The sequence below is a fragment of the Gambusia affinis genome, linkage group LG24 (genome assembly GCF_019740435.1).
Source record: "Gambusia affinis linkage group LG24, SWU_Gaff_1.0, whole genome shotgun sequence".
NCBI lineage: Eukaryota > Metazoa > Chordata > Actinopteri > Cyprinodontiformes > Poeciliidae > Gambusia > Gambusia affinis.
This window is the reverse complement of record NC_057891.1, coordinates 9,687,044-9,713,579: the sequence shown is the minus strand read 5'-3', so window position 1 is coordinate 9,713,579 and position 26,536 is coordinate 9,687,044. Positions and strand designations below refer to the sequence as shown.

At 38.3% G+C, this 26,536-nt stretch overlaps 1 protein-coding gene across 1 annotated transcript in view; it reads left to right on the top strand.

Annotated features, from left to right (window-relative positions):
* nlgn4xa (neuroligin 4 X-linked a) overlaps positions 1–26,536 on the top strand; it is a 98,627-nt gene that overhangs the window by 27,673 nt on the left and 44,418 nt on the right. Inside the window, exon 3 of the mRNA XM_044109321.1 lies at positions 9,958–10,110. Within this exon, the coding sequence (XP_043965256.1) occupies positions 9,958–10,110 (153 nt within the window). The remainder of the gene's footprint in view (positions 1–9,957; positions 10,111–26,536) is intronic.

The following is a 26,536-nucleotide window of genomic DNA, read 5'->3' as shown; positions in this document are numbered from 1 at the left end:
TTTTTGACCACCAATGATTGGTGCAACTTACAAACTCCCTTCTGTCTCTTAGTAACCAGCCCACAGTTAGAAGTGCAGACCTTTCCCCACAGCTGGCAGCCCTACTCCAACAGAGATGCGGTGATATATAGTTCTTATATGAGCAATGTGTGATACTTATTGATAATATTTGGAAGTGTGGATTGGTCAATGCTGATGAGAGCAAAACATGCAGCAATGGGATGTGCAAATGTTACAAAAAGTTACTTGGAGTATTGACACTGTGATAGAAGCATGAAGAGAATCAGGACCAGATTAATATAGCCAGTGGATGCACCAAGACATGTAGGTGCATGCCGGCCACCATTCAAATCAAAGCAAAGTTTCCTGTAGGACAGCAGTCCACATGCGACTGGTGAGCCCTCTGTCTCAGCTGCAACATGTGCAGTTTGTTCTCAGTCTGGATCTTGATCCGGAAAACACAATGGATATTGATTTGTTCTGGATTTTTCAGGTCTGAAAAGCAACTGCTCAGTGACTTTGTGGTAAAGAAGTGACAACAATCTGTTGATAGGGTCAGACTGTTGAACGATTTGGTGAAAACTGTTGTCGGCGGTCAGCGTAGTTTGGGTAAGAAACTGTCGCCTAGGTAAAGATTTCCAACTTGACCAAAGTGTCAGCCTGGCCATGATTTGTGCCAGAACTCAGTCATGTTAACAGGAATAACTGGACATTTCTGTCATTCAGGAGTATTTGTTTACAAAATTACTCTATGGAGGGGCTGAGTTTTTTATTTAGAAAGTATTTTAAATTTTAAACTCCTGAATTCCTGGAATCATCTTACAATTATACTTTTTCGCCTTATTTGCCCTTTTATATTAATTTGCATGAGTTTCTTGTTCAAGTATGTGAATTTATATATAACTTAAAAAGTTTCCTGTTTTCCATATGTTTATTGTTTTGAGTGAAAAGGAACATTGAATATGAGAGTTTCTGGCCTGTGGGTTGACAGTTTAAACGGACCTTTGACTATTTTAAAATGTCTTAGTGGACCTTCAAAATGTATATTGGAGTACTCCTGGAGTAAGATGTTGCGAAGAGGCCATAGACTTCTAGAGTGTGAGTGTCTTGATGAAATGTGAAGAATATTGAATCTTCATCTGCCACAAGCCATACTTTACTCCAGTCTGTTATGGTGAACACATAACTCAATAAACTCGACTTTCCTGTCTGCCAACATTCCAACTATCACCTATAGTCAATTGATATGAATTATGACCGAAATTATGAGGTAGAAAAATGAGCTTTATTGTTGATGGAATCAGGAAGATGAGTCTTGAAGAAGAGTCCATTAAGTTGGGTAAGGCCAATCACAATGCCTCCATTTTTTGACACATCCTATTAGGAGGCAACAAGACAATGGAAAACAGATTTTTCAGCACTTTCTCTTGTCTCCCACCAGTGGGACAATTGAACAGAAGATGAACTCTTATATGATGGCACATTATGACAGACATAGGAACATGTTTAAGGGAACTGACATCCATTTGGGCCTGGGAAATCCTTAGGATCTCGCAGAATCTTGTTGGAAATGTTGCCTCTACAACCAAATTATATATATATGTATACATAAGGAGAAGATGATGGATGCTTTGATGGATGGATGGATGGATGGACCTCACAATGACATGTTTTTGTATACTGAAAATAAATGACAGCTCTCGTACTTACTTAGTCATGTCTAATGGGAAGCCTTATTACTGGCGGCCATTAATTGTCTTGCTCATTTTGACTTTTCAGGTATTCGATGTGATTGGGTGCTAAGGTTCACTAATAAGCATTTTGTTGCCAGAGCTCATGTACAGAAAATAAGCTAGAGTTCAGCCAACAGTTGGGCTGGATGTCAGACGACTTAGAGGCGATAAAACACAAAGGAACTTTTTTAAAGCTTCTATTGACATATTAGCTAATTAGCACTGCAGAGGAAGAGCTGTTTCCACAGTTAGATGGCTTTAACTCAACAGGTTTTAATAAAAATTATTTTCTTTATACATTCCACTCCATAGTCATCTGGCTTCACTGTATATTGACCTAAATGATTTGTTTATTTTTGAAATTTGGTATTTTTTATGTTTAGTGTTTTCTGGGATCAGTGTTGTGTGTGAGATGTGCTTCATGCATTTTTAATATTTCAGTATCTGTGCCAACAATTAGACTAGAGAGAACTCCTATTTTTATTTCCTATGCTGAAAGAACATTGGTTCAAAAATAAAAATTGAGATAAAACCGAAATGTATTTTCCTGAAATGTATCTTTGCTTTTGTCCTTCTTTCCTTGTCATTTCTTCTTTTTTCAATGTCTTTCCTTCTGCCCTTTATTTCTTGCCTTCTTTGTCTTTAATCTCCCTTGTTTCCTATCATCTTGCTTTCTTTTTAAACTGTCTTATTCTTTATTCCTTTTTTGTGTCCTTCACCCCTCAATGTTTAATTAATTTAATTAATTCCACAATTTATTCATTGGTTGACTTCTTTCATTCGTTGCTTTATTCCTTCTTTTGTCAGTTGTTTTGTACATATGTAAGTTTGTTCATACAGACGATTGTTCATTTGTTTGATCGTTTCTTCCTTGTTTGTTTGTTTGTTTACTGGAAATTTAGCCCACAAATAGTTGAAAAAATAGAGTTCTGTCCCTTTTTCTACAGTAAATCTAAATATCTGGTTAGATGTTTTTAAAACACCACAGTACATTTAAACCAAATTGATCCCAGCCTTTCCTTTTTAATCAGTTATCACCACCTGATTTGAATTTAAAAACATTTTTGTCCCCTGATGAATTACATTTTTTAAATTTTAGATTCCCTTTTTTTTCTTTGACATTTTCGCTCCCCCCGTTGCCACAGCATGAAGACCAACCCATGCTGTTTTGACAGAAGCAATTTGTTCATCAGTCACTCCGACAAATGTCTGCCATGTCTTTTCCCTTCTATTAACACCTCTTATGCCTGCTTGATAATAACCAAACAGTGCAGCATTTTTCCGCGCTGCGCTGGGTAATCAGTGGGGACTGACAGATGACTGGAGGAGGGAAAAAAACACGGACATGTCTTAGTTAAAGGCCATCATTTGTTTTCCAGGGGGAAGATGGAAGTTCCTGGAAATGCAATGACATTTCTGAGTCCCATCATTATGAGCATTCAATCATCTTTTATAGATGTTGCTTTAAGAGAGAATCTTCACATGTTGCTGAGTCTAAGCATGAGCTATAAAGATAAAATCTTTACAGCATTTAAGAAGTAAAATCATGTTAGAGATGTTCAGAGGAGACTTATATCGAGAGCTGATGAGTAGTTAATATTTTGTACATATGACTTTGTAAATATAACCACTATGTCAGCCTGTGTGCCATTGTATAGCACAATCAATTAACTATGCTACCTTTAGTTGTTAAAAATGCTATATATATCAAATATGACTTAAAAGAATTTGGAGTTCATAACTAAAATTGGACCTCTGTCTCTTTAAGCCTTCTGCTCTTTCTGAAACTCCTCTTTCAGGATCTAATCACAACATGGCTCCTCTGTTAACCATTTAACAATGTTTTTTTTTTTCTTTTTTTTTCTAGCAGTGTTTCACTGAAACATTGCTCCTGTAATGAGGTCAGCAGGTGAGCAGTTCTACCAGGCATTTGCTAATTTTAATGTTCAGGAAGTCATTGCCTTGTACAAGAGTTGCAGTTTTGAGTTTTGTAATCTCAATATGGTCTTTGTGGACTACCTGGCATCTTTGGGGATTTCTGAGGAGTGACTGGTCTCAGTGGATTGAACCACCACATCCTCCCTAACGTATCCAATACTGCACTGCAATTGGGTCTTTATGTGTAGCCTTAACAGTTGATGATTGTAGCACCATTCAGTGAACACCTGTCTCTTAGAGTATTGGGGTGGGGAGACTTTTCTGTCATCAATCAGTGAAGTCTCACTCACCTCAACAATAACCCTAATATCAACGCACCCTAGAAATACACTGCATTCATTGCAACATTTCACATCAGCATAGACATTGGTTGGTCTTGCTGCCAGGGATTAGTGGAGGCTCTGGGTTGCTATGGTGGCTGAGTCCTGACATGGGTCAGGGGGGCCAGGCAGGCCAGGCGCCTTACGTCTCCCCTCTGCATCCCTTTGCCTTGCTGGATGCTGCTGCTTAGCAACCGGCTGATGGCTGCCCTGGGTGTTGCCTTGTGTCTGTCTGCCTGGGGCTGCTGTGTCCTTCCTGGGTCGAGCCCACCCGTCCTGTGTGTTACAGGCCTTTCACCTTTTACACCACTCTAACAACTGTGCACCTCCAGGTGACAAACTAGCTCACATACAACCACTCAACACAAACACAATAATTAGAGAACACACACACACACACACAGTATAATCTAAAAGACTGACACTAGAGTCTTGGTTTAATAAAGTCAATCACACAGTTAAGATTCCATTTTGAGTTATTGTTTTTTAGAAACATGTTAGGAAGCACTGTTCTTGATTTTTAGTTTTTCCTGTGAGGGTCTATTTGCTGTACTTATTATTCCCTTTCAGTGTTAGACATACATATTTATAATTACCTGTTTCATGTTGGCCTACTTAAATCACAGACTTAGACACCAGCAGGCCTTGGCTGTGTTTTCAGGAAAGCACGGCAGATCAATGCATCATGACTGTTTTTACATCTGCAGTGGCAATGAATTACTCGTGTAGCTCCCCTGTTGTCCCACCTATACCTCTGCAGAGAAACCACACAGTACTGCAGACAAGCCCTACATCTTCTGTCCTGGATTTACCAACAATTCAGTTTGGATTTATACCTTCTCAAGGCAGGCACAATTAAAACTGTAATGGTGGAATTACTCACATCCACAGATTTCCACTTAGTTCTTTATAGATTTATGAAGATGTTCTCTATTTTTCTTTCTTCTCTTCTTAAGATATGAAGTTTTAGCTCTTAGCCAAATGATGGCTATCTGTACTTGTACTGTCAGCTGTCAGTAAAACCATATTGAGCAGGAAGAAGGTCAGTGTCTGCTGTGACAGCAGTGGTAGTGGTGAGGGCAGACAAGCCTGCAGCGATGCACTTTACATAGATTCCATTAACAGCCAGTTTTATTTGTCCTGCTAACAGCAGAAAATGCTGAAAGCAATAGAAAACTCAGTTGGTTCCCCTTGAACAAGCTCCCAGCCCACCTCAAACACCATCCACTCCCTCTCTCCACCCTCTCTCCCATATAAAGATGAGTAATGTGTGCAACATACGCAGCCACTGGAGGAATATATTATCCCCCCGGCCCGGGTGGCAGTGATAAATGTCCAAGACAAACTCAGTGCACAGTCACTGAGGCAGCTCTGCAGAGCTGAGAGAGTTCAGAGAGCGAGAGGCACAGAGACAGTGTGGGAGAGACAACAACAAAAGCATTTAAAGCACACAGTTTTATTTTCCTTTAAATGGACTCCTCAATGACAGGACTGGAGCTTGGCAACCTGAGCCCACCCAGGACTCATAATAAAACACCAAACCAGCCTGTAGCAAACATCTGTACATTAATGTCAGTCGGCAGGTTTGCGTTCAGCTTCTCTGGTTTTGAACCTCATCGTTCCAGGGATGGAAGAACTTGATTTATTGAGGTCAAATCCAAACTACTCCTCTGAAAGAGGCTCTAATTTACTCTAATTGCATTCAGACCAATATTCCTTTGGTAGACAATGCACAATTACCCAAAGTTGGTCCTTTTGATCCAAATAAATGCAGCTCATGTAAGGCTGTATAATTGGCACAAATATGAAACTGGTTTGAACAATATTCACGGTGAATCATGTCCAGCTTTAGCTCAGGAGTTAAAAAACGAAGGTAGAAAGTGCAGATTCTGACTAAAGAGATTTAGAATCAATTGAATGCCTAAATCTAAGAAAGTAATGAAAATACAAACACTGATGTATAAATGGACATTTTCAAAAGATTCAGGTTTTTATGTAGCACTCAAAAAATAATGTAATAAGGATGCAATTTAGTGATATTCAGGGTGGATTTAAATGGACTTTAAAAGACTGTTGTTAGTTCTTCTGGTTCTGGTCTGCTCTGCATCCTCAGAACCAGAACCAACTGTGGAGAAGCAGCATTCAGCTTCTATGCACCACAAATCTGGAATAATATCCCAGGAAACCACAAACCAGTAAAAACACCGAGGATCAAAAACCCACCTGTTGAGAGTCGCTTTTGCAAGATCATGAATGGAACTTTGAATGTAATATTTGACGTGTATTTATGATTTTGATGACAACATTCAACAAAATGTTATCTTTATTGGTATGTGGATTTTATGACTTTGCATTTTTGTGTTTTTATGATGTAAAGCACTTTGAACTGCCTTGTACTATACAAATAAACTTAAACCATGTCTATTATTTTCATTTACGAGCAACATGTTGGTGAAATTAAATGTCTGACGTTTTAGTAAAAGAGAGCTAACTGTGCCTGGTGTTTATTTCTTCTTTGTTGGACTGAATTAGGCTGAGTAGACTTCCTTATCCTCTCCGCCTCTCTTAGCATGTGACTCTGCTGATGCACTCCAACCAAAGAGATAGGCACAAGCAGTCAGTTTGCCTGTTTGTTTGATGGAAAGCTAGAGAATAGTTTTGCTTGAGCCCACAGATGCCTGCAGCAACCATCAGATGCCGATCTGTTAGAGGCTATGACAATTTAATGGCACTGCTCGTGTTTTATGTGCATCTGCCTTTTCAAGGTTGTTCCTGCCGCCCACCCTGTTCCACGGGGGCTTGTTCTAATGTGGAACTGAATGACAAACAGGAAGTTATTGACACCACTGTGCTGGCCAGCCTCTGTAATTAGCAGGCATTTGTTAAAGCGGGGTATATCGGCCTGGGGCTCTGACCTCAGATCCTCCCAGGGCTTACCATTAGTACCCATCAACCCATCCCCCTACCACTTACACCCCAACCTCTGACTCTGCCATTTTGGTTACAGGTGAGGAGTTGAGGAATAGATGCAGGGCTTTACTAAGCCGAGGGCAACAACTCAGAGTACAGTAGACATTCATAACCTCTCTGTGGGTTTCTCAGGACTTCTTGGTCTTAGTTTTTATTCTGTAGAAAAGAAGAATTATGCACTCTTCCTGCTTTTTGGCTACCTACCTTTGTTGATTTATGCCAGACCAGCTGAGGTGCATCATGTGTATCACAGCAAACAAATCATTTTGCACCATCACCAACAGGAAGAGGGATTAATATTTTGTATGCACATAGAAGATCTAATTTAAGACCAATGGACACAGTCCAAGGAAATTATTCTTTTTTTTCTTGTTGAATTTTGTAGTACTTTCTGAATGAGAAAGTGTTGAAAACAATTGGTTCATTTTAGTTTTCATAAATCCAATCTGTGTTTGAAATAATTTATTTCCAGCGTACAATTATCAAGTTCAACTTTAATATGTTGGTATAATTCAGTTTGAAAGCAAGAGATGATCAAATGCAGCAAAGACTAATTTCACAAATTGAATCTGAACAAACACAAAGCAGATGTTAGCTTTGACATCATTAGTGGCTAACCTTTTAGCTATTTGTGGTGCTCTAATTGTGATTACTGATGTTTCATGTACTGTGTATGGCAATTTCTCTTTTCTACACAGTGGAGAACCAGATAATTCCATCCACTGTAAAAAAAATATTTGCTTGACACAGTCTGACTGCTAGATCTGCCGTGTCCACAGAAAAATAAATTCAAGATGGTGAGGAAAATCTCTAAAAGAGAGGAAAACAAAATTTCTCCAAAAGCAATATTTTATATTGTGCGGATGTCCTCAGGGACAAAGACTTTATTTTTTGGAGAAATGTCCTGTAGTCTGATGAAACAAAAGGTGAGGTGTCAAAATGACCATTTTTACATTTGGAAGTCAAAGAGGGAAACTTCAGCATGGTGTCTTCATCACTTGGCTGAATTGGTGAACCTCAACTGGTGATTCAGTCTCAGACTAAATGGAAATTGTTCTCTTGTTTATCATCAACCACTGAAATCTAGAAGAAAGATTGTTTTAGAAATAAACACCTGTTTCTTTCCGGTGAAATTGCAAATTATATCCAGCAAATATTAAAGCTTGGTTTCCTCATTTTGGATATTTCATACTAACAACTCCCAACCTCTGCTTTCGATTTACAATTTTCACCGGCAGAGACTTCCATCCTAAATGACATTTGAGAAATTTCTGAGCTGGCAGGGCCATAGTGAATGAATTTGTTCAGGAGTTGGTTTCAGGTAAAACCAAAACCAGCTGTAGTGCAGTGAGACCAGGCATCAGAAGGACTGCTCTGATGTTCCTTCCCTTTCAACCCTGCGGTTCAAAGGAGTGAGGTAAAAAAAGTTACAACAAATGCCAAATTTTGAGTGATTTCTTGGTAAAATGCTTTTGCCTTCTTTGCTCTCAGATTTGGTACAAACACTTTTCACTTAGAAGTTTTTTTCTTTCCATACTCTTTGATAAAAGGGATTCTCTCATGTTTTGTAGATACCAGATACATATTTGCTAATCATCCTGCTTAATCACAACCAGAGAGTTTCATAAACAAGGTTTTCATCTGCCATAATTGCCATATTCCCAGTGCATTACACAAATACCAAATGGAGCGGAGAGAACAGACTGATGTAAGGATTACAGGGTTTAAACCATGACGTGCTCATCAGGATTTGTTGGAGGAAATCAAAGCATATTTCTAACACCATCTGTCCTTTAAGGTACAGGATACTAAAATTCCTGTTAGATTCAACAAAATGTCAAAAATAATTAATCATCAGATTTGTCCTATATTTTCAATGGACTGGTTTATTTATCACTGACTACCAGGACATCTGATATTAGCAATACTGAACATTAATTACATGATGTTGAACTGAAAGTTTGATTTATGGACACTCTATAAAACCCTTTGTGTTACTGACTAGCTTTTCTTGCTTGAGGTCATTTAAAGCTATTAAAATCATTTCTATGGATTAAATGATTGGAAGATTATTTAGATAATTTATTCTTAAAATTCAGAATTTCTCCTCTGTTTATTACTACTTGGTAGAATTGTCTTTTAAACTGCAAATGTTTCATTTCATAAGTTTTTCACAATAGTTTGCTGGAAATTTGGCCAGTTCCTCCTGAGAGACCTGGAGGGACTGGAGTCGAATGCACCTTTTTAACTGGGACTGAGATCATGTCGTTGTGATGGATACTCCAGAGCATTAAGATTTCCGTCCTTAAACCCCTCTGTATTTTATGATGCTTTGTGACATTGTTCAATTGGAATTGTTGTATCTCTCTAAATTGTAACTTCCTGCTGATTTCTTGACATGTTGCTTCAGTATTTCCATAATATAAGATGAAGGAAAAACTCCCTTTCTATTTATTTCATGTTGAGTTGTGTTTTGGTTGAATTTTTTGTTACAACTTTATCTATTGTTTCTCCATGAAGTGTACCAGTCCCCCTGCAGCAACAAAGCCTCAAACCAAGTGCTTCACTCTCACTTTAACAGTCAAGAGCATCAAATTAAATGTGTCGGACTCAAAACGGATACTTCCTTCAAATGCTGAGTAGTGCTATTTTAATCATGTGGTTCTGATACACCATTGTGTGTGATCCTATCCATTTTTGTTTTAATTTATTCCTCATCAGAAAAATTGCATTTCTTACAATCTGCATTTGTCTAAATATGTTGTAGATGTTGTTATATTAATATGTAAATAAAGCAAAAAATAAAACTAAGAAAAAAACTAACAGCAACCCAAAATATATAGTTATAATAATAGTTTATTTTTACAAACTTTGAATAGACGTCACTTTAAATAAATTGTGAACACAATCTTGGCCAATTAACTTCCAAATGTAGAAGCCTTGTTTTTTTTTGTTTTTTTTAAGTCTTTTTCTGATCTGTGATTTCTTCTCCTCAGATATTCATGATGAGAATGGATTAAAGCCCGTCATGGTTTACATACATGGAGGCTCGTATGTGGAGGGAACCGGCAACATGATCGATGGCAGCATCCTGGCGAGCTACGGGAACGTAATCGTCATCACAATCAACTACCGGCTTGGAGTACTGGGTGAGTCCACCAGTTAGACTTTAACTGCACCGATTCAGATATGTTCAACAACGAGTCGATGTTCGATCCTACCTAAACCATAGTGACATTGTCTTTAAAGAGGAGCTAAATAAGAACCATTCAGGTTCATTTAAAGTGGAATACTTTATGTTTTATGGGAATTTTCACAGGCTTTTTGTTTCTCTACAGCCAATGACATATTTCAGTTTATTTTGATTAAAAGATTCAAATATACTCACCTCAAAGCCAAAATTTAAAACAACAAACACTCTCCATGATCTACCTGATCATCATTCATTTCATTTTACCTTTAAACAATGTTATCTCCGTATAAATTGAACTGCTCATATCAAAAGTCTTTGTTCATAAATAATAAAATATTCTATTACTTTAGCAAAGAATGTGAACTGCTCACATCTGTACCTCAGATCTTTATTTTATATTTGTTTTCAGTTTTTTTATTTTTTTTTGTTCTTTTATTCTTAAGTTCATTCTGATATTTCTGGATTTCTAACAGCCTGTAGATACAGTGAGAAAACAAATATTAGTCAGTGGATTATTATAATAGTTTCATAATTAACTGAATATTGAAATGCAGGTCTGTTAGTTACTGAACAGTGGATTGTTGATTCATCATAATCTAAGAGCTTTATTTTTCCTATTTGCCTGTATACACTATATCTTTGCGCAATGTGCTGCCATCAGTATGTGATTCATGGACAAAAACAATGTGAGGTATATGGCAACCTTTGGTTGTGTTTTTGTTTTGTGTAATACTTAAATACCTCAAGATATTTTGAATATATTTCTTCCAGATTTCTGGTGACCCTATTCAAATATTTTTCAAATTTGGGTCCAATTTCAAGAGGCCTCAAATGGTTTCAAATTCAAAAATAAAATGCAATGAGGCCACATTTGTTGAAACCATTATATGCACATATAAACATGATGAGAATGTCCAGTCATCGTATTGCTCAAAAAGCTCCTGGTGTGACATGTGACCCCAGAACAACAATAATCCTGTGAAGGTGCTGGTGACAGAAAAGCAGTTATTAATAATTTCTCCTCTGTAAATGTTTCCCATGTTGCCTTTCTGCACTTCATGCTGCTGCCTCACATAAACAGGAGCAGCTGATGCTCTGGAGACTCCCACACAATATGTGCATGCAAAATCTGTTTTGCTCTTGCTATTCCACTTATACGTGGGTGCTGCTCCAGTCTATCTCTGTGAGAGTCAGTCTACTCTGGCTCCACTTGATATAAATTTTGTGAGTGTAACAGGGAGAAGCCATGTGTTTATTTCCATAGTAAGGAAACCACTCAGAAGCCCCTCATGCAAAGATAAAAGTAAAAGTGTATCCTTAATAGAAGACAAATGTATCTTTGCATTCAGTGCCAAAGCAACAGGTCCTCTGCAGGAATGAATGCTTTTCTTCCCTTCAACCATAACAGTAGCACACATACATTCTGTTTATCTGCATTGTTTCCTTCTTGAAATGATGTATCTGTGATTCCTTCACTGTATGAATGCACTTCATTGTCTCTTCAAGTCAAGCTGCAGCTCATCCAAATGCACATGCCTCTGCAGCGCTTGTGCTCTGCTTACCATTTGTTATAAGGCTGAGCTGTCTGCACCAGTCACTATATTTAGTTGCAGGAGAGCCAGGGGGGAAAGGTGTGCTGGAAAAGTGTGCAATGCAGAGAGGGAGAAAAAGACATGAGGAAGAAGAGAAAGAGAGAGAGGAAATGCAGATGAGTATCTTACATCAAAACAATAGAGGGGGATGGGAGCCAAGACAGACAAAATGGAGAGGAATCAACTGGACTCATGAGTTTTGATCCAACATCTGTCATGTGGTTCTCTCTGAAGTTATTGTTCTAGTGTCAGAAGTGTGGCAAACCTTGTATCTATATTAGATGAGCAATACTGTTGAGTTTTGCCAAATCATTTACAGAGCATCTTAATTGTGTTTGCTGAAATGATGGATTTCACACACACAACCTCAGCTGTAATGAGGTTCTTTTGTTGTGCTGGTAAGATTTGGTAATAACCCAAATCAATCAGAACTCCTTGGACCTCAATTCCATTATGAAACCCATTTGGTCTCCTCACTCTGTTTTTCCGTTGGTGTGGCAGAGTGGTTCACAAAGACATCCAGCACAATACTTCGGAGGAAAAGACAAAGTGATGAGGGGTGTTGGCTCAGATTGGTCCCAGTGTCCTTCTGTACTAGTCAAGCATGTCACTACATGTTAGAGGTCTTGTTTAAGGTTTAATATCTTACCTGAAGTAGATAATTCACTTCTTTTTTCTGGTTGATGAAGCAGAAGCCAATTAGGAAAATTTTTAACCAAACTGGTCTAAAACAAATCAGTCTGAGCAGTCCCTTGTCTCAGTTCACGTTTGTGATTTTATGAACAGAATGTCAAAGTTTAGTTATGAAAAGGAGGATGACAGGCTTTGCAGATGATACCATATGGTTCTGTTGGAATCTTTAAGCTTTGGCAGCCAAAGACTAAGTCACTGGAGGTAGAGATGATTTCCCAAAACCGGAGACGTGACATGAAAAAGGTAAATGGCTCCCTGCAACCTTGAGAGATGGGCAGATATATTGGCCGCTAACCTGCTGTAGTTTCTACAATGCAATGAAAAAAGTGAAGTGGCCCTCTCAAATTCAAACCTTCACCTAAGGAGAAAAACCAGAGAACCTATCTACTCACAGTAGCTGTGTCTCCATTTACCACAGAAATGCGCAATTTGAAATTGCAAAAAAAAAATAAAAATATTGCTTAATGGGAACAAATCAAGTTTGAAGAAACTTGTTTTTTAAAAAAAAATGTTTTTGAGCAAGAATGAGGTGGTTTGTCAGTCATATTGAAATAGATTTAGTTTGCAAAACTGCGTTGGAAACATGTTTTTCACATTACAAAAAATCAACAGCCAGATGTTACTTCTGGTGAAAATGTCGACAAAGAAAACAGGAAGTAGTTAGAGGATGATGGTGTGTTTTTGTTTTCAGAGCTCTCAGTGTTCATAAAAGTCACGTCATTGGCTGAATTAAGAATATGTCTCATGTGACTGTTTACATGAATCGCTGCCATGACTTTTAATGACTTATTGTGTAAACAAGTGTGCATGTTATTTTAATTCAATTTCTTATTTAATGGAAACAACACAAAACTGTGTTTTTTCAACAGTAGCAGAATATAGACAAACTTTTGCACACATCTGTAATGGAAACACAGCTAGTGTGTCTCTTTTGAGGTTTTTTGAGCTTTGAAGCCTTACTGTGGTTAAACATGTTGTCAAATACAAGTTATTTCTTCAAGTAAGTAGGAAATAAGGACTTGAAGAGCTGGAATCTTGCAATCTGCCTTTGACAGAAGTAGCTTGAGTCAAGATAAAAGTTGACAGTCAGTGCTCTGGATGTGTCCAAAGTCATTCTGTTAGCAGTCTGATTCCTCAACTGAACTGGTGGATCCAGCATAAACAAAATGAGCTGGACGGCTCCTCAGCATAAGTTCTTATGAACATCAGCAAACACAGCAGTTTTCTGACCCAATAAAAATGTGTGGCTGTTGCTATGATCCAGATGATTCAAATGGACATCTCCAGCTGCTGCTGGGGTGATTGTAGTTTTCAACAAGGCCTGGCACGCTAAATGTGTGAACAGCATGTCGCCGGACCAAAACAGGCATCACACGTTAAGGGCAAGTGAGTTCTGCAGGACAATCAGCTTGTAACTGTGTCAGCGCTGGGAGGGAGAAGAGGACTGCAGGAAATCATGGGACACTCTTTGGCCTTCTCTACTTTGGCCTCACACATAGAGCCAGATGGCTGTCAGTGGCTCTATCACTTCCACCCTTTTCCTTTATATCACATACAGAATCTGTGGTGGAACCAATGATGCAACTGTGATACTGCAGTACAAGCAAAGGCGAGGGGGCTTGCAAATGCCTTCATACTTAGAAAACTTATTCACATAGTATCATGTTCTAGCCACATAGTTCAATAGAATTTAGTGGGATTTTAGATGATAGTGCATTCAGTTCTTAAGTTGATGCGTCCTTACAATGTATTTCTTCTTGTCATATTTCAATAAGATAAAGAGTAATGTAATAATTACTTGTTAACGGATTCTCCCCCATAACCTGGGAACAGATTTTTCAAAGGGTTTGGTTTGTTTAACAGTGCAGTGTGGAAGAAAACTGCACCAGCTGAAAATGGAGCAAATGTTTCAGGTTTGGTTCCCAATCTAACCAAGTCCACCGGACTCACCCTGACCTGAAACACCCTAACTCTGCTTTAAGCTGCTCCATGTCTTCTTGTCTGTTGTGTTCCTGGCCTTCATGATTCTAGTTGATCTCTAATATTTGGTAAACATTTTCTGAGACCAAAAACAGAACATGTGCAATCCAAGTTTTTTACTTCCTTTTTACCCCACAGTGACGCAGAGGGTCTTCGGCATTCTCATGTTTACAAAATGTGTTGTGAAGAGAGACGTGTCAACATCAGCTGAGGGTGTTTTAAAAGCTAAACCTGCTTCTGATGTAGTCTGGGGAACCATTTTCCTGTATCAGACAAACACAGGAAGACAGATTCACAAGGTAAAAACAATAGCATCTAAGCTGTTGTGACTGGCAATATTAAGGAAGAGACAGTCGGGTCTTGCATGGTTGCCCTCCGGTTATATTGCACTGAAGTAGCAGCTCTGTGTTAAAAGTTTGGATTTGATCATAGAGAGATGGTCTTCAGGAGGTAACCAGTGTTATTTTGGTTCACTTGCTTTTTTACTTTTACAGATTGATTTATTTTTTATAAAATTTTTTTATTAGACAACTTTCTAAATCAGACATAAAGTTTGTGCTTATTTGTTTTTGTTTATTTTTCCTAGAACAGTAAGAAGCTTGCAGGCTTCATGCAAAGCTGGGCAAACACTGATCTCACTCTCTTTCTAAACTGCACTAGTAGAGCGTCTGTGTGTGAAACATATGGTCTGTTTCTGGAGTTTCGTGTGATCACACACATAGGCGTAAATGCCAGGGGGTTCGGGGGTCCCGGAAACCCCCCCAATCTTGGAAAAGTCTAGAATTGTCCCCCCCAAAGCAAAGTTTGCATTTAAATAATATCAATATGAATAGGCAAAAGAATGAACCAAATCTGCCATTTATCTCAGAAAAAGATAAGAATTCATTTTTAGGTCCCCCTACTATTGTTAGAACAATGGTTCAGTCCAACTTGAAGGAAGAGCAACAACATTGCTGAACCACAGACTCCTTGAGAGCCACGGAAATGAGGAGCCAACTGTTAGCTGTGGCTCTGCAGCACAAACATAAAACCCTCCAGTAAGTAAATACTTAAAACAAAAAATATGTAACACCTTTTATTTACATTCACTGCTCAATAAGAATAAACACATTAACAATAAAGATCAGAGTGCAGTTCGTTATTTTCTTACTTTGGCTGAATCTTGATAAGCTGCCTCATTAGCAAAACTGCTACTCTGCTTTCATAGACTTGAGCTTTTTTGTCAAAGGTAGTGTCGTGGAAAAAATTCTATTTCCAAGCACTGTTCAGGTGAAATCACTCAGTCAGGTTTATTCATATATTGTGCACAATACAGAGAGCTTGTAGGACAATCAGTAATGAAGCAGGTCTGGATGAAAAGCTCGCTAAGCTCTGCCAGGCAGAGACAACACATGAGTTTTATACCAACGATAAAGAATTAAACAAAGGGAGAGATAGTCTGGTTCTGACGCAGTAGTGGAAAAACAACTTCTAATCTTCTACATGAAACCCAAATAGTTCTTTTGGTGATAGTTCATAAGCATTTCATATGACATGACCAGCAAATGTGACCTTATAGTAATTTTTCCATGACAGTAGCAAACATCTCATTCATATTTAGGTCTTTAACTTCTTGTTAATTAGAAGAGTTTGAAACGGGAGGGAGAGGCTGAGCAAGTGACCGACAGCTCTGTGTGTGGGAGCTGAGAACAGAAGAGAGAACAGGGACAATTCTGGCATATTTCTGTAAATGCGCCAGAATTAACCAAAAAGCAGTTTTTCATCTGTTGTCCCTGGACAGTGATTGTCTCACTGAAAACAAAGAGCATACATAACAAGGTTAAATATGATGCAACTGCACAAAATTTGCCAATAAATAGTTTATTATTTTTATAGTTCAATATGAAACAGATAAGCTCAACTTTGTTCACACTCCAGACAGAAGAGTCCACTCGGACTTTCGCCATTCTTCTTCCCCTGTAGCCTACTGTTAGCCTTGTGTGGAGGCTTCGTGTCCCATACTTGATGCTTAGCGCCTCTTAAAGTCTCGGGGTGTAAAAACATCATTGGGCCATTCTTGGTGTTTCATTTTTGTATGAACATTTCTAGAAATCCACAACTTGTGTGAATGGAACCTTGTTGTTTTCCACCTACTAAAGAATGACATACTTTTGTCCTAATTCAAGACTTTGACAACATCAAACTAAATTGCATAAAACTCACAGATAGGCAGCAAGGATGTTCTTTCTTGTGAGCCCATTTAGAGACATAGGAAACATTTTTAAACGTTTTTTTTTATTTTCATGTCAAGAAAAAAAAACCCTGAATTTATCAAAACATCTCTATAAAAGGCAGAGGAAAAAGGCAGATTTGAAAAGGAAGAAAAGGCACTGCTGATTAGCACTGACACAGCAGGACACATTGACTAAAACACACACAGAGCAACATTTGTCATGCAAATGACTGTTTTGCCAAAGCGACAGATGACTGTGTGCGCCCTCCTCCCTGTGCCCTCGTCATGTTTCTGGCCAAGACAAAATGCGTGTTCCACTGGGTCTTTTTTTTCTCCTTCTCAATCTTTCTGGCGGCACAATGTGAGCTGCAGCTGCAGCCCTCTGCCTTTCGGTGTCACGTCAGAAGACATTGTCTCATGGTCTGACTCACAGTTGGACTGAATAACTGACCACTGGCCGGAGTCACACAGCATTTCTCTATCTTTATCTTCAAACACTGCCATACATGACCCTCTGCAGGGAAGGAATATCCGATTGGTGACGGCCTCCTTCAGTCCTTGCCGATAGGGAGGACTCAGACACAAGGTGGATTTTGTCAGAAGATTTAATAAAATATGGATTTAATAGCAGTACAAAACATTAACATCAATCATGTCAGAAAACATTAGTACCGTCAATCGATTAAAAAATGGAATCAGATTAATCAGACTCTAGCACTGTGATTAATCACAATTAATCACCATGCTTACCTTTGGAAGCTTGTTTTATAAAAATGCAAACTTCAACCCTTGTGAGATCCTAACATTCTGTTTACTCCTCTTGTCCTGTGTGTCAAAAATGACCCGCCCTAACAAAAGCCCTAAAATAAAGCAGATTAATTGCCTTTTAAATCCAAAATCTATTTTGCATGATGAAACAAACTATTATAATTTATCAATTCAACTCAATTTAATATTTTTTATGATGTATTTTTGTGTTGTAACAGTTTTTTTACACAGTAAAAGTTTATTATTGTAATTATATAAATGTGAAGTTATTACTTCTGAGTTAATTTTACTGAAAAAACGCCAATAATTAAAAACGTTTTTGTCAGCAGTTCATTCCATTAATTTTTTTTAGGAAGTGAATTATAGAAATCCTCTCGTAACAAAACAAAACAAAACGTAGCTTGATTTTGTGAACAATTTAACGTCAGCTCTGATGTTGTTTCATAATTATATGAGATGTTCAACACAAGGACATCTGCTCAACATAAGATGTTAAACGTAAGATGAAGAACATCTTCATGAGATGATGTTCATCTCGTGAAGATGTTCTTATACTGAGCATCCTCAACACAAGATGAAGAACATATTCTGCTCAACAGAAGGTGTTGAACTTATGGGATATTCTTATGTTAAACATCTTCTACATAACACAAAGATCGTCCTATCCTTCCTACCCCACACTGAACATAAGATGAAGATCATCACATATTAAACACAAAATGTTCAACACTAGATGTTCAATTATAAACTGGTTGTATTTACTGAATTTCACAATTTCAGTAAATACATGCTATATTGATTGTATCCAAAAATCCATCACTTGTTCCTTTTAAAGTGAAATTTGTCGCTGAGTGCAGCAGTCTCATCTTTTCACTTGTGTTTGCAACTCTGCATTGCTGACCACAGTACAGGACTGTGCTGCTGTGAGCCACACAACGCTTTTAGGTCAAAATAGGTGATGTGATTATTCTGCATTTTGTAATATTAACTCATTGATTTTTTTTTTTTAGATTGATCACATGTTAATGTTGACAGCCCTAGAAAAAATTTTAACTTTTACAGGCAAATCATAAAGAAAGTCAAATATATTCCAGTCCTTGTACACATTTGATATGCTTTAACGCTGAAAAGGCAAAAAGCTAATTACCTTAATATCTAGTTGACACATCATATAATTATGGAACGGTGTTGTTCCAGCCCCCATGAAGACTGTGAAATGTTAATTGTAACTTTGTTAACTGCTGCGAAGCACAGCTGATTCTCTCGCTGGATTGACTCAGAGCTAGAAAAAATATTTTCAATAATCTGCTGAAGTCAGACACTTCCTAAATGCCTGAATAATGGATGTTTTTTTTATATTTCCATATGACTTTCTTTAAATTCTGAAATGTCCATCAACTTCTGAAGCATTTGGGACAGTAGCCCTTTAAACTGGACAATTTTGTTTTGGTGTTCCTCCTTATCATGCTTCTCTCACTAGCTTGCAGGAATATTTAGATATATATGTAGCAATAATTAGCTGATAGCTTAGGCTGGCCCAGCTATTCATTTTAAGTCAATGGCCAGATCTGTGGAGTCTATAAACCACATAAATAGAACCCATCTGACAACATGCAATAGGCTAAACAATCTCATAAAGCAACACATAATACCAAGACATTAAGAAGTCAAAATCTACTGATTGGAAAGAGTAAAAAAGACATTTCTAAGTCACTAGAACTGCCTTAAGCACAATGAGAACTATTATTTACAAATAAAGAAAACATGGAGCAAAGCCAAAATCCCTTTTCACCAAGAAAGAACACAGAGGCCAGTGTCATGATTGCCAATAAGATTTGGAAGATTCCCTTTTGGGAAAACATTTGTTGACTGATGAGACAAAACTGGACCCTGTTACATAATACTCAGAGTTAAGAAGTCAAACAGTCAGACATGGTGGTGGGAGTGTGATGGTCTCAGCTGCTGTGTTGCAGAAACTCCTGAAAGAGAATTGAGTTCATGACCTTTAGAGCTAGCGTACCAGTGTTATGAAGCAGAAAGTAATCTGAAGCAAAACATCAATTCCAGTCTCTGACCTAGTCAAAGTCCAGACATTGATCTGACATAAATAGTGTAGAATGACATCAAGTGATTGATGTTGTCAAATGACTCAGTTAAAAGATTTCTCCAAAGCATAGTTGGTTTTCACAGTAATAGAAAAGATTTTTTTATAGTTAAATAGTTAACTGTTATTTTTACTTTCAAGGTTGGAAAAAAAAACAAAAAAAAAAAACAGTTAACTTCACGGGGAAATTGTTTTTTGTTTTTTTTTAAAGAAAAACTTTCCTCTTGTATGTACTCAGATTATTTCTGAATAATATTAGACTTTGTTAGATGAACAAAAGTGTTTAAGTGTGAAAAAAAGCAACAACAAAACATCTGTTTTTGTAGAAATCTGTTTTATTCAGTCATTTCATTGTCTTCCTGCACTGTGTTGTAATAAAAGTGAAGTCAGTTCTAACTTGCTGTCAGGTAAGAAATGGTTGGAGAGTTCACAGCCAAAGGCCACCACAGCATGCCACACCATTACTATAACTCTATTCTTTGAATTGCTTCTGGCTATAATACAAACCCAAAGCCCAGTCCAGATACACACCTGTTCGATAGCTGGGAAAGTATTCTTAAAAATATATTTCAGCGTTCTTCAAACACACAGTTCACCTTTGCTCAGTAGGACCAGAAATCAATCACTCCTTATGAATTCAAAAGAGATAGTTTGTCAGAACTGTGATGGGTTGGCAGTGTGTGTACCTGTGAGTAAAGAAGAAGCGAAACTACCAACAGACCAAACAGTAAAGAAGGTGAATCAATTAATCAAGACACAATTCATCACTCTGCACAACGGAGCTTATTTTCTTATTTCAGAAACACTTATGTCTGCAAATACCAGCACAACCAACTCATTTCAGTAATGACCCAAACCAATTATCAACAGCAATAAAAATAAGTGCAGAGTTGCCAGCAAACAGACCAGTTAATAATCAGAAGTCATTTATTATTCAGTCGGTTTCATGCAGCTGCAAAAAAGGTTAAACAAGCTCCAAAAAGACTAATCATCAGAACTGCTTTGATAAAGCTTTTTTTTCAGTTCCATGAATGGAGATTTTACAGTCATATTTTAATACGTTAGTATTCTCAGTTTTCTTATATTACATAAATCTGAAAAATTTGAAAAACAAACAATACTGCCATGCAGTGCAGCTTGACACACTATGGGCCGCGCTGACGTCACAACCACATGCGCAAATGAGGCTCTTTTTTTTCGCTTTGAGTTACTATGACAGCTAGAAAAGATAAAGTTGTATTTAGGACGCAAATAAAACAATACTATGCACTTTGTTGACTTCCTAATATAATGGGCTTTTATGTTTTCATGGATTTCCAGCGATCCTGAATTAAGAAGATGGTGGCTTGTAAATATTTGTTGCTACCAGTTAAAGCTAATGCTGCACAGCAAAGTTTACAGCCTTCACTTCACTCCGGATCAGCTTCTTCAGCCTAAAGAGGAAGGCAAAGGAGCCGTCCTGTTTTATTTCCATGAACAACTTCTGTATTCAGCCTGAAAGAGCGAGTGTATGGGAACCAGAGAGGAGACCAGAGCCAGACAGCCGAGCAACTGATCCCCCTGAACACATTGCTGTAAACACCGTCCTGCTTCACAAGAAGCATGCAAAACTAATAAAGCGAAATAACACGGAGACCTTAGTTTAAAGAAAGTAAAACTTACCTTCATACCTGTGAACGTATAATGAGGTGTGCATCTTAAAACCTTTATCCAGCTTACTTGTTGGGGCTTCGGATCGATGTACATCATTAATTGTTACCTTGGACAAGCCCTGCAAATACCCAGGGTAAAGTGCCATTTTCAATAGATCGGAAACAATTGAGCCGCTTTTCCCAAACGCGGAAGCTGAGGTGCAAAGAGCCCATTGGCTGACATTTGCAAAGCAGCCAATCAAGGAGCTGCATGCATTTTCCTTCCCACTGATTGGCTGAACCCCGGTAGCTAAAGGAGGCTGTAGACATTAGCTTTTGTGGTAGTGCAAAAACAGTTTTTACTCCATGTATTATGTATCTTAACTTGTAATATGTGTGTGAACTGTTAAAATATTATTATTATACAGTTTTATGTATTTTTATCTATTTTTAGGGATTTCAAGTGTTTACAGATGTTTCTAATTCACACAAATACCTACAGTCCACTGTACTTTAATTGTCTCAGTCCAAATGACAAAAATAAATTCTAAGAAGTAAAACTTGTCACCTGAGATATGCTCTATATTAAACATGAAGACAATGAGAATACGTCAGAAATGGGGAATGTTCCGACATCTATGTTGGTGTAAAGATGCTGCCTGCTTCATTCTTCATGAGTTGACGCTGTCCTGCCGATTATTTGGATAATCCTGTGAAAAAGAGGCTTATAGTAATTATTCTAAAAGCCTGGACCAATTTTAAAGTTTACTGGAGCTATAAATCTTCTTTCCATATATTTCTGTAACTCAGTAATATTACAATTGTTTCAAAAGTAAAAATTTGTCCAAGATGAAATTGGGATTTTGGTGATGCTGATGGATATCACCATCACCAACAGATGAGGACGTCTTGTTTGCTATTGTGACATAAAGTGAACACTCTGGAAGACAGAGAAGTCAAAAAAATCTGTCATCAATGTACGATGGCTCCAGAAAATATTCACAGCTGATCACTTTTATGGCTTTGGAAAACATTTTTCCCTTACAGTTCTGCAATTGCAAAATGACAAAAAGTTGATATTTCTGCAAACGTTTGAGGAAACAGAATCACTTACAGGTCCATCTGATTTCCTCTGAACGCCTTTCAGATGTTTCTACAGCTTGATTTGAGTCATGCTTTGGTAAACTCTGCAGTACAAGCTCTCACAGCTGACAATTCATATCTGAGCAGAAACTATGCAATGAAATATTAAAGATTGTTTTAAGATGAAAAAGCAGCAGCATCAAACATGCTGAAAGGGTTGTTTTTATTCTTTATTTGTTTTTTATTATTTCAACTAACTAAACAAAGAAGTTGGTGAGGTTGTGACATATTTACTTGCTATATATAAATGCTCTATTAAATGGTATTAAGTGCCTGGAAAACTCAGAATACTGCCTCTTTAATGGAGCAGCATCGTCAAGAAGATATATATATATATATATATATATATATATATATATATATATATATATATATAACATATTTAGAAAAAATATGACCCTGACAATTCATTTTAATGCTTCTTATTGCTATTTTTATTTTGTCCTTGTGAGTTATAATTTGTAGAATTATGTTGAATGTCGGATACAAGCGGCCAAAATGGGTTTTCTCCAGAGGGTGGCTGGGCTCTCTCTTAGAGATAGGGTGAGAAGCTCAGTCATCCGGCAGGGACTCAGAGTAGAGCTGCTACTCCTTCACGTTGAGAGGGGCCAGTTGAGGTGGCTCGGGCATCTGGTCAGGATGCCTCCTGGATGCCTCCCTGGTGAGGTGTTCCGGGGACGTCCCACCGGGAGGAGGCCCCGGGGAAGACCCAGGACACGCTGGAGGGACGATGTCTCTCGGCTGGCCTGGGAACGCCTTGGGATTCCCCCGGAAAAGCTGGAAGACGTGGCTGGGGACGTGGCTAAAGCTGCTACCCCCGCGACCCGACCCTGGATAAGCGGAAGAAGATGGATGGATGGATGGATGGATGGATGTTGAAATAATATAACAAATTGTTATAAAAGTGAAATGTTGTGCAAAGATTCAACTTTCTGTTCTCCTTCTGTAGGGATGTAAACAGACTGCAGTGCTGGCAGTGTCTTACCTTAGGCTATAGGGAAGTGTAATATATGTATCAAGTGTGCATGTTTAGAATCAAACATGGCTTTTAAAGGTCAACTGCATCACAGCCTCCTGCTCACCGCTGTTGTGATTCAATATGGAACCCAGCCTGTATTGATATTCATGTTGAAGTTGTGCATTTTCTCCCAACTCTGTTGTCTGAAACGGCTAGAAGGCGGAGTAAGCAAGGCCGGTTTGCAACAAAGTCATTGTTAGCTGAGGAAATGGTAGTCTGCTCCACACAGGCTGCTAGCTGAAAAATGCAACAGATGTACTGCGGGGATTTGAGAGGCTAGAAGCGAGCCCAGATTTCCTGAGAGGAGATGGATGCCTCTGTCAGTCCAAACTGGCACCATTCACAGAGCAGAACTCTAAACGCTTGCTGCAATGCCTAAAGTTAAAAATGCTCCTGTTTAAGTTGCTGTGTTTGATTTAAATACATACTCTGTGGCAGCTGAAGGAGGGACAGTTTATCCTGCTCTCTCTTGTTCTTACTGATAACTTTGCCTTTGAACCAGGGCAAAATGCCTCCAGCTGACCCCAGGGACATTAGCAGTATACAATGACTTCAGTCTATAGAAATGAAGATTAAATTTCTGGAAGTGAACTTTGAGATCAAGGCTACCTGTGGAAATGAGACAACTCTTTCGCAAATCAACGGAGAGGTCGTACACCCAGCACTATGCAGCCCACCCTGGAACGCTCTGGTCCCAGGGTGCTCTGGTTGCTCTGGAACGCTCTGGTTCCTCAAACGTTTGCATAAATATCAACTTTTTGTCATTTTGCAATTGCAGAACTTTAAGGGAAAAATGTATTCCAAAGTCATAAAAGTGATCAGCTGTGAATATTTTCTGGAGCCATCGTACACTCTGGGTGCCAAGCCAAAGCAAAAGTCTCACACTGCAGATCCAATGAGGCGACTGACAAGGAGAACCCCTCACATGGACGGATCAGCGTGAAACCCACGCTGATCCGTTTGAGCTGAAACCCACCCTCAACTTCAACACCTGCTCCACCAAAGAAAAACAAACAAGCAGCTGCAACCAAAACAGCTCCACCGACTCCGCTCCAAAGGAGAAATGACCAGCCCAAACCTCAAAACATTCTGACTCTGTGGGAATCCCACTGAAAAACAGATTTTTTGCACTCCAGCCTGAGCCTCCTGCCGCCTGCAACCAGTTTTCCATCTTCTTTTCAGAAAAAAAATTAAAAAATCAGAGGATTAATCTGCACATCCACTATAAAGTCAGTACCAACGCCGTGCCCAAACAAAAAAAATACAGGGAAAATGACCCATTTTCAACTACTTAATTATAAAACCCTACAGGAAATTATAAGTCAACTCAGCTCCAGTTCCTGCTGTCTGGATGTCCTACCCTCACATTTCTTTAAGAAAATTGTGCCTGTTGTTGCTACTGATCTGATCCAAATTGTAAACTCATCACTTTCATCAGGCGTTTTCCCCCAGGCTTTGAAAACAGCAGCAATCAAACCACTGATAAAAAAGAACAATCTAGACAAATCACTACTGCAGAATTACAGGCCGACCTCTGACCTCCCATTGATCAGCAAAGTTATTGAAGAAGCTGAGTGTAAACAGTTAAATAGCTTCCTAACAATAACCAACTGCTTTGACTCCTTCCAGTCTGGTTTCCGGTCTCACCACAGCACAGAAACTGGCCTAGTCAAAGTGTTCAATGACTGAAGAAATACTTAGAACAGATAAATGTGTGGATGTGCCAACACTTTCTCCAACTGAACAGAAACAAAACTGAAGTTATTATTTTTGGACCTAAAGAGGAACGATCTAGAGTTATAGATCTAGAGTCAGTGCACAGCTTCAGTTATTGTAACTAAAAACCAGCGATCAGGCCCGAAGTCCATCACAAGTAGTGATGGACTTTGACCTGAACCTCCAGAGCCACATAAAGACAGTTGCTAAAAATGTCTCAGCCATATCTACCAAAACTCATCCATGCGTTTATCTTCAGTCGTATTGATTATTGTAACAGTGTCTTCACAGGTCTGTCCAACAAATCAGTCAAACAGCTGCAGCTGATCCAGAATGCTGCTGCTCGCGTTCTCACTAAAACCAGGAAGATAGAGCACATAGCATTAGTTTTAATGTCCCTCCACTGGCTCCCTGTAGCTCAAAGTATAGACTTTAAAATACTGTTGTTAGTTTATAAATCACTGAATGGTTTAGCACCACAATACATTAAAGATCTACTGTTATTGTATCAACCTTCCAGACCTCTCAGGTTCTGGTTCTGGTTCTGCTCTTCATCCCCAGAACCAGAACCAAACAAGGAGAAGCAGCATCTATGCACCACAAATCTGGAACAAACTTCCAAAAAACTGCAAAACAGCTAAAACACTGACTTCCTTTAAATCTCAATTAAAAACCCACTTGTTTAGAGTTGTATTTGAAACATAATCAATTACAAATTTAATGATGGAACTTGACTTAATGTCATGTTTTGATTGTTGATTCTGTTGCAATTGACCAAAAATCCGTGAGGGACGATGGAGTCCCTGCTCGAAATTCCATGGAAGAGGTGTACAGAAGCCCGTTGAAAGGCTGTTTACATCATTTTAATCTGCGTGATTTTGAGCATGAGTGGGAGTAAAAATACTAACAGGTATTTCGTTTCATATAACACAGTAGGAGTGTAAGCGGTAAACCTTTTATGGATTCAGACTCGACTAAAAACCCACCTGTTTAAGATTTTATTTGAAACGTAATCAATTGCAAATTTAATGATGGAACTTGACTTAATGTTGTGTTTTGATTATTGATTTTATGTTGCATTGTGTTTTTGTGTTTGATTTGATGAAAACACTTTGAAATGCCTTGCTGCTGAAATGTGCTATACAAATAAAATTTGATTGATTGAATGATTGATGTATTTTTTGGGGGTTGGTTAAAGAACTTGATGCTGTGTGGATTCCAGCCTCTTTGGCTGGCTCCCCATCGCTGCAGTACCAGCAGCCTCTCCGCTAGCCTCTGCCCCTTCCAGCCTCATACATGAATGTGTTAGATGAGTGTGATTTGCTTTTCCCAGAGTGAACGCCACTGCAAATAGAATATCATTAAATAGCTGGATGGTTCAAATGAAGTTTTTTCTTTTCTTTTTTTTTTTTCTTGTTTGGAGAGATGAAAGTTCATTTGGTTTGAAGGATCATAAAAAGTCATAAAAGCATAAAAAAACATCTTTGAAAGATAGTGATAGCTATTGAACTCACATTACTCTCTA